This window comes from Clytia hemisphaerica, unplaced genomic scaffold (genome assembly GCF_902728285.1).
Source record: "Clytia hemisphaerica strain Z4C2 unplaced genomic scaffold, Clytia hemisphaerica genome assembly, whole genome shotgun sequence".
In the NCBI taxonomy this organism is placed as follows: Eukaryota; Metazoa; Cnidaria; class Hydrozoa; order Leptothecata; family Clytiidae; genus Clytia; species Clytia hemisphaerica.
Window position 1 is genome coordinate 1189775 of NW_027103633.1, and position 19324 is coordinate 1209098.

The window sequence follows — 19324 nt, forward strand, 5'->3', positions numbered from 1 at the left end:
GTAAGAAAAATTAATTAGAAAACACCCACGTTCGTTGTTGTTGTTGCAGATTTTTCAAAAGACAGTTAAAAAAAAGTCCGAGGAGGTATTACTTTTAATATTACTTTAATCATACTATGCTTTAATCTTAGGCGGACAAAAAGTTATCTTTAACACGTCTGTACATGTCCCTGCAGTGACGTAGGCAAAAGAGGGGCGCCAAATTTGTGTAAGAGAACAGATTCTTCTATGACAGAGTATCTAATTATCTTTTTATATTATGAATAGATTATTACAGTTTTTTATAAAGATTTTAAAAATCTGCTCTCCTACACAAGTTTCGCTCCCCTCTTCGTTCACGCTAAATTTCCTTCGTCCAAGAAAGAAGAGGCTCAGCTAAAAACGTGATCACGCAAATTATACAGAAATACTGGTAGCTAAATAGTAAAATGGCGGCAAGCTTCACTACGTTTACATGTATATTTTTACCTTCAAGCAGAATTATTGACTGACAGACATTTGGCGAGCTGTCAATCTTTTTGGAATAGATGCTTTAGCTTGTCATAAATAGAGCCTGTAAAAGATAAAGAAATGTGAAAATTAACGTTTTTCTATAAAGAGAACGGGGACAACTTCACTTAAACAATTTCCCGTTTATAAACCACTTTAAAACGACTCCAGTCTGAACGAATGATTGATAACTACCTTTAACATTGAACTGATTAAAGTACATCTATTTTAAACTAAATTCTTTTTTCACGATCATCCCGAAATTTGCGCGATGATGGATATCCTTTGAAAAAAAATTACGAGTAAATCATTTGGTAGACAACAATAAATTATTCGGCCTCAAGGCATACAGACTCCAAGTTTAAAACTTAAAAGCTTTGAAATATTTAATTTGCCTATTTCGTTAATCTGTTACACGCTTTTTTCTATTCAATTTAAAGGGGAAAATGCACAAATGTGTATATTATGGATCTCTATTTCTTTGGACTAGACAAAAATAGAATCCATTTTCAGGAAATCGGGCTAATAGTATATTCCGATATTGATTAGGAGATTAAAATCGGGTTGTGGGTTTGACATCATATCCTTTCAATTTCAAATGATGGCGCCTTCTTTTTTTTTCCTGACCCCAATTATATATAATTGGTTTTCTATGCTTGTGTGTAAACATAGAAATTTGAAGGAGGCATATTTTTAGAGTACGCCGAGGACGATTCTACAAAAATCCCAGATTCACACTACACACAACATTGTTTCAACGTTTTCTCAACGTAAGAAGAACGCTGATTCAACCTTGCGTGTCAGCTGCAAAGGGTACGGCTTCAGTGCTTTTGAAGGTCTTCCTTCTGCTGTGGCTAGTGACTTTAGGATATTCTTGTTTGAGAAAAACGGGAACTCGCTTACGATCTAACTATGAAATATCAAGATACCAAGATACTTGCAAATACTGTATACAAACTATCGGGTTCACCTAGTCTAGTCAAGCAAAGATAATCATCAGGCAAAAGGCTCACGCTTGTTTTATCTTTAATTTTAAACATTGACGGTGTATATTGTGGTCATTAACTGTCTACTGTTTGAAATTTTAGATATCGATAACACACATTGACACTTTTGTTAACTTGAATTTGAATTGTGGTAGATTCAGAATTTCTTAAAGTTCCTTTGGTTACACAATTGCAAAGTTAAACCCCTCCCCTATTTGTCCGTGATATAGTATACAAAATGGTTTATGTGTGAGCTTATCATTAAGTTGGTCACGCTAAGATATAAATTGTATAAATGCAGTTTTGACGAATAAAAAACCCGTACCAACCATTGAGTTTAAAGCCGGAAGGGCTAGAGTAGAATATCCAACCTTTCTCAGGCAAGAAAAAGTCAAGCCACTTATTTCCCATCCAGAACGCGCCCAGAATGCGCCATAATCATAATCACGACGAGGAATTGTATCTAGCAGTTCCTTTTTCTAAATCTAGCGATAGATTTTAGTTTCAATCCGGCGTTTGTGCAAGAACCACGCGCAGGCGTTCTGGATGGGAAATAAGTATCTGCATTTCCCATCCAGGAGTCTCGACTCCAGCCAATTGGGCTTGGAAGTCAATGGTACCAACCACTGTTCGCTCGATTATTCTTTTAACTGCTAACATGATTTCAAAATCCATCAATAACTGTAACTTAGCACTCACTTATCATGTTCAATAAATAACCCTCGTTAAGAGATGCTAATTACTACAGCATTACGAGTGATGTCTCATTAATGCTTCCTGTACTTGTGGTATCTCATAATTACACTAATCAAAAGTTTGCCGTTTCCAAATATATTTCCTGTATCCTACCTAGATCTTCATCCTTATTCATTTCTAAGGAACAATTCATAATTTCGAAAATAGTGTTCTCATCGCACTTTTGCGGATATCCTTTCATAGGCATTTTAATATCACTGTGTTTGCCACTGTATGAAACTTTAAGTTAAAAAAACTACACAAGGCTTATTAATATTCGCAACATCATAAACAGGTCTAAACATCAAGTTTTTGGCACAGAGAAGGCGCGATGGTCAAGTGGTTAAAGGCGTCAGCGTCTGAAACCAGGGACTCGCGGTTCAAATCCCCGCTCCTTCAAATGTTCCGTTCAGTTCATAATTATCCGAGCCAGCTGGCCGTGGACCCCGTGAAATCAATCGAAAAACTGTCTAAAAGTCCTAGATTACTGGGCTATCCACGTAAAATATCGTAATGAAGTACTTTAGGCATGAATCATGTAAAAGCTGATTTCTGCCCTTAAAAAGGTTTGAGCATTTTGTCTTGAGCATTAAGTTTAAAATCTGAAGGGCTCTAGGGAGGAACCTCATGCCTTTTTTAGGCATTAAAAAGTAAACCCCTGTGTCAAAGATTTTGGAATTCAAATTTGGCAAAAAATTCGTCCCCAGTTGGCAAATATCCGGGAATTTCAGCCCCACTGGGAAATTTACTTCGGTTTATTCCAACTCTGGGATGATACCCTGAGTATCAGAGGTTAAGTTTTTAAAAAATATATTAACCTCTGAAGACAAATAATAGAAATTTTATCGCGCATGTGTCAATCTAATCACTGTACAAAAAATCAAAGATGAAGAGCAAATATTACCATATTAATGTCTAGCAGACTGTATCAGTATGCAGTTTACTATTTACGAATTCCCCAGAAACTTCCAAGTGTAATTGAAATGAGTTTATTTCGAAAGAAATCTTTTATATGATCCCCAAATGTATAACAGTAATTACTAAACTTTTGATTATGGAAATGTCACTTTAATTGAATCGAAATAATAGACAGACTTTATGTTATGATTCTCTATCACTGACTCTTTTTACAAAGCATTGCGATGACTTTTTGTAAGTTGTGTTTTCAACGACGGGAATAAAAATATCAACTTTGAACCTCATCCAAGATCTTGGATGGTCGTCATGGTTACTTTTGTCTTCGTTGATTGCGCGCTGAATAGAATCTCGATTCGTCGGCACAGCGTCAATATATGATTTTGACCTGTGCTATTCACGGTACTGGGATGACTCTTTTTAAATTTCACTCCAAAACCATTCCCATTTCTTAGCCTTGAAAAATAGAATTGCTATCCCCATTGGCATTTCAAAAAGAAGTTTTATGCACACGAGGATAAAAGTTCCACCGGGGCTGTGAGGTAGGGATGTGAAAGTGAAACAACTACAATTCAAGAAAACTTGTAGAGACAGATTCTAACTATCCTGGCTAACGATTGTTTATAGAACTTTACATGTGACTTCCTTCAAAGACTTTGAATTATGAATTGATGACGCTCTCTATATCGACGCTCCCCAATAAACGATATCGGCTTAACGTGAAATCACAGATTAGACCTCCGAAAATTGCCCACAATGCTTTGCGCAGAAAAAAGTTCACGGTGAAACTCTTTCCGCACAAAGCATTGTGGATAATTCTTGGGGGTCAAATAGGAGTTTTCATGTAAAGCCGATATCGTCTATTTCTGCTTACTTATTCGATGAAAATTCAATTCCCCTTGAAAATCGAATAAGAGAGTGTCAATCGTAAAAGTATACCCGTTCAAGATTGCACTTCAACAAGACCAAGTTGTTGTTTCATTCAAATGTAAAAATTGATATTCTAATTATAAAATCAAATTACTTTTATTGTTGATAAAAATCTTTCAAAACCATCATCCTGGTATGTAATCCTGGATAAATTGTATTAATACGCATTCCTTGCAAAAAAATTAATATTACACATATTTTCTTATATAAGATCACAAGGTTTCCAAATAAATTACAATTCCATTTAAACCATTCTAGGAACATCTGAAGGTTTTTGAAGATACTAAAACATGCAATTCCTTAAAAAATACCAACTAAATGCCGAAAAAAAGAACACCAAGAAAAAATTTAGGCTTAAATCCTGAAAAGTTAAGAACATTCGAACGCTTCAAACTTATTGACGTTCTTATAAAAAAATATTAAGCGAAATCGGATAAAATTATGATTTCTTAGTTTCAAGCAGTGAATCAGACATTTTTGAAATTGTCATGTGATTTAGAAGATTTTTGACAGTTAATTTACGTAATTTTGTGAAATTTTCAAATACCAGGTTTTTAGAATTGCTTTATCTAGCAAATATTATTTGTGACAAATAATTTGTCCGATGCTGACAGAGATACGATATAAAGCACTTTTTTTATAGTAAATTAAGACTTTCAAACAATCTAACTCACTGGCCTAAATGAAATTGAACTGTACATAAATAAATTGAAATCAAACAAAGCTTCGAATGATGTAGAGGCTGAACTCCTTAAATCATTGAACAGTCCAGATATGTTAGAATTAATTCATCGCTTAGTGTCTAACCTATGGGAAAATATGGACATTCCCCATGCATGGGGAAACTCAAAGCTCCGCACCTTGTGGAAAGGTAAAGGATCGAAAAATAAACGACCCTGCCAAATATCGGTCTTAGTATCGGTTCCACTGTGTGCAAACTTGTTGTCAACATTATTCTAGACCGTTTGCGCCCATGGTATGAAGTTAAGCTATCCGAAGAGCAAAACGGTTTTCGAAAGGATCGGAGCACCACTGATGGCATTTATTCGATTAAGAGAGTCCAGCAGATTACTCATCGTAAGAAGCAGCCTCTCTACCTTCTTTTCATTGATCTAACCGCCGCCTTTGACCACATTCCCAGAAAGTGGCTGTTTGACTCAATTAAACTACGTTTTACGGTCCTGAAAGTCCTTTCTTGTTTAATTTGTTCATAGACTTTGTTATGCGTGTTTTTATTGAAAAATCTGAGGGAATCAATTTCTTTGATCATAAGTATCGAATTAACCCGTTTAGTTTTACAAGGGAAGAAAGATACATATTAAGGAGACAACACACTGATTTGGATGGCTCCTCTGATTTTGCCTGGTGTGGGTATGCAGACGATCTAGTTTTATTTCTCGTCAACCTGGTCAGTCTTCAAGATACCGCCAACCTGTTAGATGAGGCGTTCCAAAATTTTGGCCTCACTGTCAACAAAAGTAAAACTGAAACAATGATTTTAAATCATGACATCTTAGGAGTTGATGAATATCCAAAGTCAATCGTGTCTATTAACGATACACCCCTTAACAATGTTCCGAAATTCAAATATCTCGGCTGCTATATCGATTACCTTGACCCCAACACTAGAGACGCGGAAATCAATCACAGAATCCAAATGGCAAGTGTCAAGTTCTCTCAAATGTCAAATCTACTCCAAAATTTCCACATCAATCTAAAAACTCGCGTAAAGTTTCTGAATAGCTTTAAACGTAGCAGATTAACCTACTCATGCCAGAACTGGAACATCAACCAGAAACAATTTGATCGAATCGATACCGCTTACCGTACATTCCTCAGACGAATGGTAAGGAATGGTATGAAACATGTCAATGAAAAGGAAAATGATTTTGGCATGGTTATTAGTAATGCTCGTTTGTTGGAAATTTGTGGTACGAAAGATGTGAGTTTGTTTATTAAAAGTCAGCAATCGAAATATATTGCTCATGTTATTCGTATGTTTATTAATAGAAATGTTAAACGTCTCACGTTCAATGATGATAAATATACTCGAAAAGGTCGACCAGTCAGGTTGCTTTTGGAATGCGTTATGGTTAATGAAAATGTGAGTGTTGATGGTTTTTGCAACCTTGCATTTCAAAGAAAGAAATGATACGATGATATGATAGTTTTTCTTTTGGTAGTGGTGAAGCTGGCCTATCCAGGTTCAATTTATTATTTTAAGAATTCGGTGTGGGCTTGGAACCGACGTCAAACGACGTTGGTACAGGCCAACACCCTATTCAACCTAGCAATAGGGAATAGTAAAAAATTTTATATTATATATATATCGAATACTCCCAGACAACCCTTTCTCACTGAAACTTTAATGTTTTCTTGTCTTACTGGCATATATACATCCCTGTATCATCTAAATTCCCTTAAACGCGTATTTTTCACTTGCAAGTGTTAACACCTTTGTTTCCATGACATGCCACTTTAAAACCTATCTTGGCGTCTCCCTCTTAAAACCCTGTTGCAATTTCACACACGAACAACCTGTTAATCGGTTCTTTCATTTAATTCAGTGTTATTTTTTACTTCAATACCAAAATACTTTTCTACATTTTTATAAGTGGATTACTTTGAAAGCTCATTTAAGACGCCATTATCCAGGAAAGTGCCATAAATAATATAAACATATCTGAGAATCTTAACATGATCACAATTTTAAATAACTCGAAACGCCTCTAAACCTTCCTACAAATGCACAGCCTCAAGTACAAAAGCTTAATTAGTAACAAACCAGGTCAAATAACAACCAAAATCGTTTCAACATTCATTTAACGTTAGAGACGTTATGAACGTGAGATAGACGTCGAATCAACGTTGTTTTTCAGCTATTTTCAGAAACCCAGTGACATGCATAGGTGTTGATCAAATCAATTTTGATTCAAATGTCTAGATTTTCACAGTATGTAACAAGGGTAACACTGGGAGTAAAACCTCCCAGGATTTAAATAATCATGATGGAATAAATAAGAACAAGAACAATTGATTATAATTATTTATAAGAACAATTTGATGAGAAAAATGAGACTCACATATACTAAAGAATATTAATAACTTCATAATAACAATTTGACTTGTCTGAACTGCCTGAATTTATCAAAATAATGGATGGATAGTAAACAGTAAGGCATGCACTCGAAATACAGTTCTTAGACATAAAATAGAAAATGGTAGATACAAACCTTGAATAAGAGGAAACTAAATTAATTTACGGGTTCTTATAAGAAAGACTCTTTGTATCTGTTTTCATTCTGTTACCAATAGCTAATAATTTGATTTGAAGATATTCCAAGTATGTGCAGATTACAGTAATGCTGTTTATTTAATGTTTTTAAAGTATGAAACACCAAGAAATTCGTGACTAACCACAGAGCTGGCTTTTATTACTTTTTTAGATAGAAATTCTCTCCGTGATTTAAACTAACAAAGATACTTGTAAAGCTCTCACAACACTTTCAATATTTCATAATCAGCAGAAACCCTCAGTCGAAGACTTTAATTTCAGTAACCAGTCAAAGAATGTTTGTTTTGAGTATAGTATATTATGCAACCTGTGTGACTAAGACCTTTGGTTCTTCGCAGGAAAATAGAAATTCATCGCGATGAAAAATCGCACAAAAACTTAATCATCATTGGTACATCAAACCAAGTTTCTAGGCCTATTATTTTGACACACTCTAATCACAGGCCCACTGGGACCCCTCCCCACTGGTAAAAATTCGTTAAAATATTGTCCCCAGCGGAAAATTTTACTCAATTTTTGTCCCTGCTGAATATAATCTGATAAGCAAACCCTCGCTGCAAAATATTGTGCTATTTTTTCCATCCTGACTGAATTTTCTGGCTCGAAAACAATGAATTCAAATCTCCAGACTTAAAAAAATCATGGAAATATCAATCCCCATCAAGTTTTGATCTGTTATTTTTAACCCCACACTGGCTTAAAAATCTCACCGGGGTCTGTGAGAAGGGAGTGTATTTTGACTAGAAATCTTAATAAAATGCTTATTTCGCTTGTTTGAAAACCCACACCCGAAAATTTAGTTTACATTAGTTTCTTTTTTCCAAACATCTACTGTAATCACTATTTAAATGATGCTGGGTATCATGTGTGTCTGTCCGGGTTTCCAACGTTTTGATAGTCTGTCAACAAGGTCACTCACACGAAACAAAACAGACAACTGTATCAGACTTTTTTAGTTGCACCAAACTCTAAAATTTTAGAAACTTTTTATGATAAGGTAAGAGTTTTTTTTCGAAAATTTTGAGTCTGGATACCCAGGCTAGGTATCATTATCAAAGACTAACTACAGTATTTGTGCCAACATGTATATGTGCACATTGAACTACTAGAGGACTGAAGTGAGTTTGGAACTCGCAATTTTCATATTACAATGATTTAATAGATAAATTCAATCAGTTTTTTCTTTGACAACTCGAATCTAGTGTCTATAAGATTTTAGGGCTAAAAGAAGCAATCAAACAACGTCAAGTCACATCAACATCAAAGCATATTCCAGAAAATAGAACAGATAATACCAATCTATCCAGACCAATATTATCTTTCTGAGGCACATTAAATTCATTTGATCAAACAACAAACTGCTGTAAAATGCATATTGAGGCCATGCTGTGAACTTGCCGACAAGTCTTTTCAATTTCTTTCATAATGAATTATGAGACACATTAATGTCTTAATTAGTCTTCTTTTCATTAAGAACTAAGACAAAAAAATATGTCAATGTGCTTATGAAGGGATATTATGACCTTTCAATAAATTCACTGGTTTTCAAATCAAGTTATTTTTAATCTTTTATTTTTTTCACTATTTACCCCAATTTTATGGTAAAGTAAGGTTTATTCCAAAAAAAGTTATGGTAGTCCGTACGTTTTGATACACTGCTTAGATAAAACTTCGTTGAAAAAAATAATCTTAAGTGGATAATTTTAAGACTATATCGATAAAATATCGATAGATCAAAAGTTAAATCCCTTCAAGTAAGCAAAAAATGGCAAAAACTTTGGAGGGCTGTAATTTCTCAACAAGGTACTACTTAATTATAATTATTTCTTCTGAGCAATGTGTGGACTGCTGTTATTTGTAACAGACTTTAGTGTGTCAAAACAAACTTACATTTAAAGTAAGTATGTCTGCGATCTGAAGGCTCCCGATAGCTATCTAACAGAAGGGGAAGGGAGGATGCAGCTCTTTCTCCCTGGATTACTCCACCCTTGACCCTTCTCTTGATTGCTGAGCATCTGTTAATGACGCATCAAATAACATTTTTATAATATGTACAAAGTTTTCGACATATAATCCCGGAAGGGGATTTAACATTCAACCTTATGCACCATAGCTGAATGCTCTACTTTTTTACTACTAGGGCTGCACTATTGTACAGGGTGTCCCTAATAAAAGTATCGAGTTTGAACATGCGATTGAGTAGAAAGTTTTAAGTGTGTATTCACAAAATTGTATTTTAAGCTCTCCCTCTTTTTTCTTTGTCATTACGTAACAATAAAAACATACTCTGCCTGTTTAAAAATGCAACGAAATTACGATCATGAGAAAAACGCAACAATTAAAACATGTTTGTAAAGAATCGTATGTAAAACTATGAAAATAATAAAAATGGAATGTATGGAACAATAAAAAAGTAAAACGAGGGAATTTGAATTTTTATTAATTTTGATTTTTAAAGACGTACATTTATGCAACAGGGGAATAGTAAAAGGGCTATTGATTAATTTATACGTTGTAACTACCTTTTGTAATGAGCCTATGTGATGGAGAACGTTCTTATATTTTAGCGATAACACACACAGACTTTTTTACAAAATCGCATGTTCAAACTCGATACTTTTATTAGGGACACCCTGTACAGTGACTGTAAACATGAACATATAAACGACTGGACATCCATCTCCTTTGTATTTTTGTAGAAAAGGCTGCTAGCTTTGTTGCCGCCTCGTTAAAATGAAACAATAGATTTTGATGATATACCACTTGGGAATACCTTGCTAACAACGTCAAAACTTCGACAAAAGTCTCTGTTGTTCTATTCTTCTCAAGTCGTTGTATGTATATCATAACAAAAATAACAGAGGCAAAATCATCGTCAGCTTGTCAAAACTCCGACTAATATTTCTAAATTTTGACTTAAAAGTGTCTAATAATTTTAGAGAGTGTCACATTCTAATTTCGATATTCTTATGAAACAGGCTCTCAACTTTGGCAAGCTATTTTTTTCAAGTCATAAAAAAAATTATTGGAGTGACAAAAGGGATTCAAAAGTATACACGCAGTCGAAATTCTGCATTTTAGAGTTGAAAATGTTGATAAAATATATTGCAAACTTGTGAAAAAAATTCAAAAATGATTTTTTTGTGCATTAGGAGTAATGTTCAAGCTCTATCAATCCTTTTACTTAAATAATTCAAAGAAATAAAATTATGACGGAATATTGTCTGATTTTTCATACCAATTTTGAAATACAGGCGGCAACGAAGCTCGATTCAAAGAGACAATAAAAGATAGACGTCCAGTCGTTTATATGTTCATGCTGTAAATGATTTAGACGATGAATCATAAAAAACAACTCCGTTTGTATGTCTGTCTCTGTTTGTCCTTATGCCTATAATATGTTAGCTAAAACTTCTTTAGGCTTAGGACAGTTATATCCATAATCCTATAAGGAGATTATAATACAAATAATTACCCTTTCAATAGCATACTTTAATTACTATTGGTCTCCTACTTAGACTACTTTAAGTTTTATCCTCATTTCAGTTGTATATAAATTGAACTTTTACCACACACGATTCATAACATCATCATCAAGATATTTTTATTTACTGTTTGCTTCCTTTCACACGATCTGAATGGAGCATGAACGGTGGGTTCTAAAATCAAGGTTGCACCCACCAAAGATTATGAAAGTAATAGCTACGTGTCTACGTATTCTTGAAAACGTTAAAATTGAACCAGGCCAACTTTAAAACCTGAAAAAAATTAAAGAAATATTTCAAAAGTTTTCCATTTTTACCTTGAGATAGCAATATGACCATTTTCCTCTTTGACACCCCCTGCTCACAGACCCGGTAGGATCTTTCAGCCCGTCGGGATAAAAATAACAGACTCAAACTCGATGGGGGTTTATATCCCCATGTTTTTATGGCTGGGGGTTTGAATTACATTGTTTTTAAATGTGAAAATTCAGTTGGGATGGAAAAATATTTTTCAATGAAAATTTGTTTATTTGATTATTTTCAGCTGGGACAAAGAGCAGAGCATGATCTTCTACTGGGAAGGTTATTTTGGCCTATTTTTTGAATTGGCAGGGGGGGCCCAACAGGTATGCAAGAAGGGGGTGCTCTTGGGGTAATACTGGCATTAATACAGTCTAGTCAAGTATGGGGTCAATACGACAGGAGACCCGTCCTGTCTATACAATCTGATGTTTACAGGACGGGTTCGGGCATATTTCTGTAACATGATAATTGCAAGAAAACAATCATGAAAGTTTTTATAGGTATTTTACCCCTAGCATTGAGATTCATGCTATGTTATTCAAACTCCCGCTCCCGTTTATTCGAAGTAAATTTTTATCCCCCTTGGAGCTTCGAATAACGGGAAGGCTACTGTAATTTATAATTAGAAGCAGATGATAAGTAGACATTCGAATCAATATTAAGTTTTTTCAAACAAACACTGAGATAAATCTTTAAAATTTTATTGCATGGTAAATTTGAAGTGCAATATTTATTTCAGCTGAATCATATACTTCGTTACACTTTGTTTGACTTTTCGTTTCTTGAGAGTTTACCAATATTTATCAATATAGATTCTGTTTCATCGTGATTTAGCTGATTGCAATTGACTTTCCAAGATTACGTAATGAGTAGTTTTGCACACGAATATTGATTCGAAAAGTTTTGGCTGATCATCTGTTGTGTGCAGTTTTGTAATTTTTGCGGAGTTAATTTTTGCGCAGATTTGTAATTTTTCACCTTAAGAGTGTCTTTTTAGGACCAACAAAGTCCCTTTAAGGGTCGTAAAAATCACAATATTTAATTTAAGTCCCCCTAAGGGTTACATTGAAACCAAAAACTACAATATTCATCCCTATAAAGGCCCTGTAAAGTTTAGGAAAAAAGTCCCGGTAAGGGTCCCATAATCCAAAAAATTTCCGATTTTCAAAAATTGTGTGGCATCCCCCCATCAATTCGCAAACCTGGTAACTCCCAAGGTTCGAGTCCAAAGGCTGATCTTATTTCCGCATAAACACTTCCAGTGTAAACTGGATAGTCGTACTCAATCGATAGAGTAGTTGCACTAGTAATTCTAAAATTTCGAGATCGAATCTCACTTCTGTCCTCAATTTAGTAGAATTTAGTCAAATTGAGGTAGATGCGCACATATATACGTGTTGGTATTATATGGTAAGTGCTTGATGATGATATCGATGAATTTAGCTGTAAATTGGGCAATTTTGAACCTTCAATAAGAGCCTGAGTTTGAAACCCGTTGAATTAATACTCTTTTTAATTTAAGCTTTTCAAAATATTTGTCAAAACAATACAAACAAGCTCATTTGTGCGCTCAGCCTAGTATATATTATTTTAGCTGATTAAGTCACGTTGCCTAAAACCAAGTTCAGGGGGTTGAAATTGTACTGCTGGTCTCAATTTTTATGGTAGGGTAGAGTGCAAAATTTACACTACTCTAATGCGAAATGATATATGAAGATACTCCCTCACAGATGGAAAATCGGCAAATTTAGCATAGAAGAGAACCCTTGGTGATTATCAATACAAGATTTTTAAAATATTTGAGCATACAAAAGACGTATCGTTTTCATTTTCGTATCATTGAAGTCAATTCAACTCAAGTGAAGCGTTGATAGCACTCTTAGATTGAGGAAGAGTGATTTTCAAAGCAAGTTTGAAGATGAAAAGTTTTGCAATTTTAGCAGCACTAATTTGTGTGGTGTGCTCTTTCCCAGAAGAAGGTAAGTCCCCATTTTTTCCGACCCTTAGTGGGACTGAGATTAAATTTTTGACTTTTTAACTTTTACAGAAACATCCAGCTTCCAAAATGGCACCCTTAATACCGGCAAATCCGTACCCTTCGCTTGCCTAGGTAACCCATCCGGGAAGTAAGTCCATCTAGCCTTTATCAAGAAATAAAGTACCAACCTTTCTTGCAGGTATTGCACTTTCTCGTATGAGAAGTACAAATCAAAGAGTAACTATTCTTGGCTTTAGGGATAAATGAATTTCTTTCTTCAATTTAGGTTGTCCGGGTATCTAGATTTATGGGATATAAAGTTAGTATAAAAAAAGGGAATATCATCAATGTGACGCCGATTGCTAGGTGAACTTATGATTAATTTTCAAGAATCAGAAATATTCGTCCATCAATAAGGGTGATTGGAGACTTTTTGGGTGTCAGTTAATTAAATAGCTGTCATTAAAACGATTAATCTTTTTGCCTCAAATCTCAAATTCCGTTTCTACATTTCATTTAACCTTAAACATACCATATTTTTAGAAAATGATGACAAGGATGGCTTATTATATGCGGGTGACATGATGTTAACGCCCTTACAACGTATGGTGATAGAAACGGGCGGAGATTTGAGTCGTGTTAGAGGTGATTTGACTGCAAGGGCTGCAATGAAGAACATCAATGTGTTATGGTTACCTAATGATAAAACTGTTCCCTATACTATTGATGATTCGTTAGGTGAGTTGAATTATAGCAACCCCAGCTGCTAAACGACGTTATTTGAACGTTAATACAACGTCTTGTGTATGTTATGGACGCTAGGTGAATCTCTTTTGGACATTCTGTATCAGGATGCTCAAACCCAACGTTTTTACATATGTCTAAAAGGTATTTTTGTTGGTCTTCGTAATATAGGACCTTACGATCCGACATCCGAGATAGATTCTTTTTAATGTAAAACTCCAGCCTAGGTTATAAGTAAGTTAACTTGAACAAGGTTCATGAAAGGTAGCTTCACTATGCGTGACCGGCAGTTAGATATTTCAAATAAAAGCATTTTCAAGCCCCCCCCGGAACTATAACAAATTGGCGTGCTTAATTACTTTGGCTTCAAAAAGGTTATACTGTATCTGTCCTGAAACCCTCCTTTCTAAATTTGTAATTTTTTTCTATTATTCAGTGGACGAACCAGAAGCCACTTTGGGAATGATGAAGGCTTTTCGTGAATGGGAAGAAAGATCATGTTTAAAATTCAAACGAAGGGATCAGGAAGAAGATTACATCAATTTCTTTAAAGAAGGAGGGTAAGGAATCAGGTGGAGGATACTATGCCAGTAGAGACTGGTGCTTTATTTTTTAAGTTGTTCTAATAGACACGAGAAATAGCCGATTAAAATTAACAATTTTCTGTTCACTTTCTTTAGCTGTTGGAGTTATGTCGGTCGTCAAGGTGGTGCACAAAATATTTCTCTAGGGGATGGTTGCTGGGATATCGGTACCGTGGTTCATGAAATTGGTAAGAGCTTATTTCAAAATCGTGTCTTTCAAAGTAGAGAACCTTTTTCAGAGCTAATAAAAACTTAGCAGTTGGGTTTGATTCTAGTTTTGACCGTGGTGAAAAGTAGAGGTTTCGGCTAAGGGCGTAGGTTCTATCCCCGACCGGGTCCTACCAAAGACATCATACCACAGATCTGTAAAGCCAGAAGGGCTAGATTTGCGGCTTTTATCGAAAAGTGAAGCCTAGGTTTGGAAGGATTTCCTACCAAAGTCACGTGACTAAAAAATGCAATTTCACCGGTTTGAGAGATGTGAAATAGCGTTTGCATGACGCTCAGCAGTTGAACAGATCAATTTTTACTAACCTCGTTTGAGGCTTTTAAAAAAGCTAAGGAGTCAGCATTTTTGGTTGATCCATTTCTTAAATTTAAGATTACCTTTCCTTTGCTTTCAGGCCACGCAATGGGATTCGGACATGAGCAAAACCGTCCGGATAGAGACCAATATATCAAAGTCCATTGGCAAAACGTTCCAGAAAGTAAGTTTAAAGAACGCAAATTCTATGATCAGAGCATGCGGATTGCATATTTCACGGATTGAATCATCATATTTTCAAAATATTTCCAAATTTTTGAAATATCATATTACCAAAAGTTGGAAATATTTTGAAAAAATGATATTTCAATGAATTTCAGATTTGGAAATATCATGAAATATGATATTTTTATTTTAAAAAGTCATGTTTCCATATTTACAAAAAGTTGTCAACCGTCAGTTGAACGAGTTCAACGGCCAGTGTCAACCGTCTATGTGTCACGAGCACCTTTACAGCCCTGTCTCAGTCGACCACGCGACCTTTACCTGACGGGGCGTCACCACTAGAAAAATTGATATGTTTGGAGATGTAAGATCTTGGTTTTCCCATTTATACAGACTTTATTTGCGCTTCTTTTATTTTCTACTATAACGAGCGATGGACACCTTTGAGTTATCTAGGATCGAGTAATCAACCATGGGAAAGATTCTACTCATAGACAAAAATTTATTTTCATCACCTACAGGAAAAAGACACAACTTCCAAAAATACAACGATTCCAAAGTGGACAGTTTGAACTCCACTTACGATTACAAATCCTTCATGCAATATTCAAAAACGGCTTTCGGTATCAATGACTCACTAACCTTAGATCCCTTACAAAAAGATATTTTTCAACTGGGACAGCGAGTCGGATTCACAAAGGATGATCAATATCAAGCTATGGAACTTTATCGATGCAATGGTATGTTGAATAACATTTCTTTCACAAGTTTCAAAATATTTCTTCTCTTTTATGTATATCCTGTAATTTGCAACTATAGACTCCTGTTTCACAGACCCGGTGGCACCCAAACTATTGGGAAGTTGGCCAAAGTTTCTTCTCCGATGAGAAGTAGCCCACGATTTCAGCCACATTGGCAAATTAATTGACTTTAAAGGAAGCCCCAAAACTATTCTACTGGATTTTTTTGAGCGGGGAACAATAGAAATCCCCACCATGGGAAAAAGTTTCACCGGGCTGCGTGAGACAGGGGGGTCAGTATGTGAGAATCTAACAATTTATGATACACCCCTGTCTCGCAGCCCCGGTGGGGCTTCTTTCCTCAGTGGGGATAAAGATTCATATTGAAATCCCAAACGGGGATAGAAATTCTATTGTTCCAAGGTTAAAAAATCTAGTGGGGATGGTTTTGGAGTACAATTTTCAAACATTGAATTTTGAGTGGGATGAAATCAAAGTGAATATCCCAGTGGGGCTAAAATTCCAGGGTATTTTTCCAGCGGGGACGAAATTTTTGCCAAATTTTCCAGTGGGGCTGGGGTCCTAGCGGGTCTGTGACACAGGGGTGTTATGATTTAGTATAGACGTTTTCTTCCTTATACCCCATGACACATTTTAATGTCTTTGCAGGTAAAACAACGCGTCCAACACCAACTTATGAAAGATATATTCCAAAAGGTAAAACATCTCGAAAAAATCTTTTCACTTGACTTCTTGTGTCTTGAAACTCTGTAAAAAGTGCTAATGTGGCCACTAAGTTACTTCAAGGGTAAGGTATCTTGTTTATAAAAGTACAGTTTTTGGGCATATGAGTTGAGGACAAGCAAAATTTAAAGGATCAAGAATTTTTGAAATCAGAAGTTTTAGGGTTAAAGCGTGCAAATTTTGATGCTTTAGGACGTAAGGTAATATCATTACGAATCTCTTAAAGATTTTGTTTTTAAATAAGAGTGGCATTGTTTGCTTACTCATCAATTTTAATTCACAAGCTTTTTCACATTGATTAACATGGATGTGGAGTAAGATTGGTCAGAAAGGGGGGGGGGAGAACTGGGGAGAAAAACATTTTTTTGCTTATATCAGCATACACTGTCCTAAGATGTGTCTGATATGAAACGGGAACACTTGTAAAAACAAAACTTTTAAAAAAGCTTGCGCGCGATCTTTCGTAAGGCCTTATGTAAAAGTTTACGTACATGTGAAAAAAGCTTAATTTTACCTAGGTGATGATGTTTGTGACTTTGAAAATGGGTTATGTCATTATACTCAAGATGATACGGACGATTTTGATTGGTCAAGAAGATATGGAGGTACCCCATCAGGAAATACAGGACCTGAAGCAGATCACACTACTTCTAGAATGGGTATGAAATGATAAGTTTATAAGTTATGTTGTTACAAAGTATAATTTTACAAAAATGAATATTCTAGATAAAATGGTCTAGTTCCCTTCAAATTTGTAATTTAGGGTAAAAAAAACAGGTAAACTACTAGAATAGTAGGATTTCCTGTATGTGCGGACCGGACCTTCAAAAACCAACCTTAAAAACCTAAACTCAATTATTTTATGAAAAGAAAGTTACCCTTAGAGGGACAAAATCGGTGATATAAGTGACCTTTTTTAGCCTCGATAATTTTTAACTAATTGGGAAACGATTTTGACCTCCATTAATTCTTCACTATAAATTTTTTCTTTTCTTCACCTTCCTTTTAGGTGTATTTGTTTACATCGAAGCCTCCTCCCCTCGTCGTCTTGGAGACAAAGCAAGACTCATGACCAAAGTCTTCCCAGCATCGAAAGACCAGCAATGTTTATCATTCTTCTTACACATGTTCTCAACGAATAAAACCATGATGGGCCAGTTCAACGTCTATTTGGTTGATGATAATGGCCAACAAAGAATTTTGCAAAAGACTGGCAGCCAGGCTGTGAATGATTGGACAAATGTTCAAATGAAGTTCAGACCATTCGGCAATTACCAGGTGAAGTCAATTTCTTAAGTATTTTGTAATTAAAACAGAAATTCGATGATGTTAATGCTGTATTGTAATTTGTAAAAAGATCCGAGACAAAATAAGATGATAACGCAAGTGCACTTTGGTTATCATTCCATACGGGAAAATTTACCTATCAAAATCTGCGAGCAATGAAAAATTGCGCAAGGCCGCAAAATTATCATAAAGTCATTTTCAATGAACAAAGAAATGTATAATTTTCACTAAGGGAAGAAAATTAGAATTCAGACCCTCGTTGAAAAATTCGTATGTTTTTGTTTTATACAAATTTGTGTACATGAAAAATTGAAAATATCCATTCTAAGCTTTTAATTTAGTTTTGAATTAACTCTTAACTTTGTTTTAGATCGTATTTGAGGGTGTCCGTGGAACTAGTTACCAAGGAGATATCTCTTTAGATGACATCACATTCACCAAAAACCAATGTCCAAGAAATGAAGCCAAAAAAGCACCATCGAAGGCCACTGGAGGTAAAAATACAATTTCCTAGCCATCATTTCTTGCTAGATTGTTAATGCGTTATCGAAATATCGAGACACTTTATCTAGCACTCCAATAGATTTTGGAACCTCAGCTCAAACTAATTCAAACCATATAACTTGTACCCAATCTACGTTTTGATTTTTCAAATGAATATCAATGAAACACAAAAACAGCAATAGGAAACATCCAAAGAAATCCTGACTATCCTTCTAAAGTTTTTTTGTACAATTATTAAACTGATCAATTTCGAACATTGCTATTAGGTTGTTGATTAAGAGCTTCTACACGTTCTTTTATCAGAACCCAGTTTATTGGAATATTTGGGGGAAAATAGAACATCATATTTGGTCAGCCTAAGAATTGAAAATCTAGCCAAATTTGTTCCTAATTATCTGAATTCATATGAAAATTTCAATCGAGATTGCATTTAATTATTTTAATTCCCAACTTTAAATTTGAGCAGTTTTTGACGAAAAGCTTTTATAACCAAAGGTAATTAATTCTGTGAATAATAAGAACATTTTAGGCTCAAAATTGCCATAAAAAAGACTCAGTCGAAATTTAAACCTTCAAAATATAATGTGTATTTTATCTCCTTAAGATGGTACGTGCAAGGACACCAAAGACCGTGAAGCACGCTACTGCCAACAATGGAAGGATGCTGGTTATTGTCAATCACAACAAAAATACATGTCGCGCTTCTGCCAAAAAAACATGCAGTTTATGTTAGATGGAGAATATGGAAAAGTGAATTTATTGAAGATTACCGATTAAAAAGATATGAAAAATACAAGATATTACTATGATACTTAATAGCTTCAATTTATTTTTGTGAGATCCAAAGTTTTAGTCTTGAAACGGCGTTCAGTCAAAATAATTTTTTTCACTGGAAA

At 34.9% G+C, this 19324-nt stretch overlaps 1 protein-coding gene across 1 annotated transcript; it reads left to right on the forward strand.

The window, feature by feature from the left end:
• Positions 1 to 12976: 12976 nt before the first annotated feature.
• Positions 12977 to 19237, forward strand: LOC136802656 (meprin A subunit beta-like). Its single transcript, XM_067059417.1, has 11 exons — positions 12977 to 13117; positions 13660 to 13854; positions 14297 to 14420; positions 14541 to 14632; positions 15068 to 15151; positions 15675 to 15893; positions 16563 to 16610; positions 17156 to 17296; positions 17647 to 17915; positions 18295 to 18418; positions 19033 to 19237. Exons 1-11 carry the CDS (start codon positions 13057 to 13059, stop codon positions 19203 to 19205), a joined length of 1530 nt encoding a protein of 509 aa, XP_066915518.1. The 5' UTR covers positions 12977 to 13056; the 3' UTR covers positions 19206 to 19237.
• The last annotated feature ends 87 nt before the right edge of the window (positions 19238 to 19324 follow it).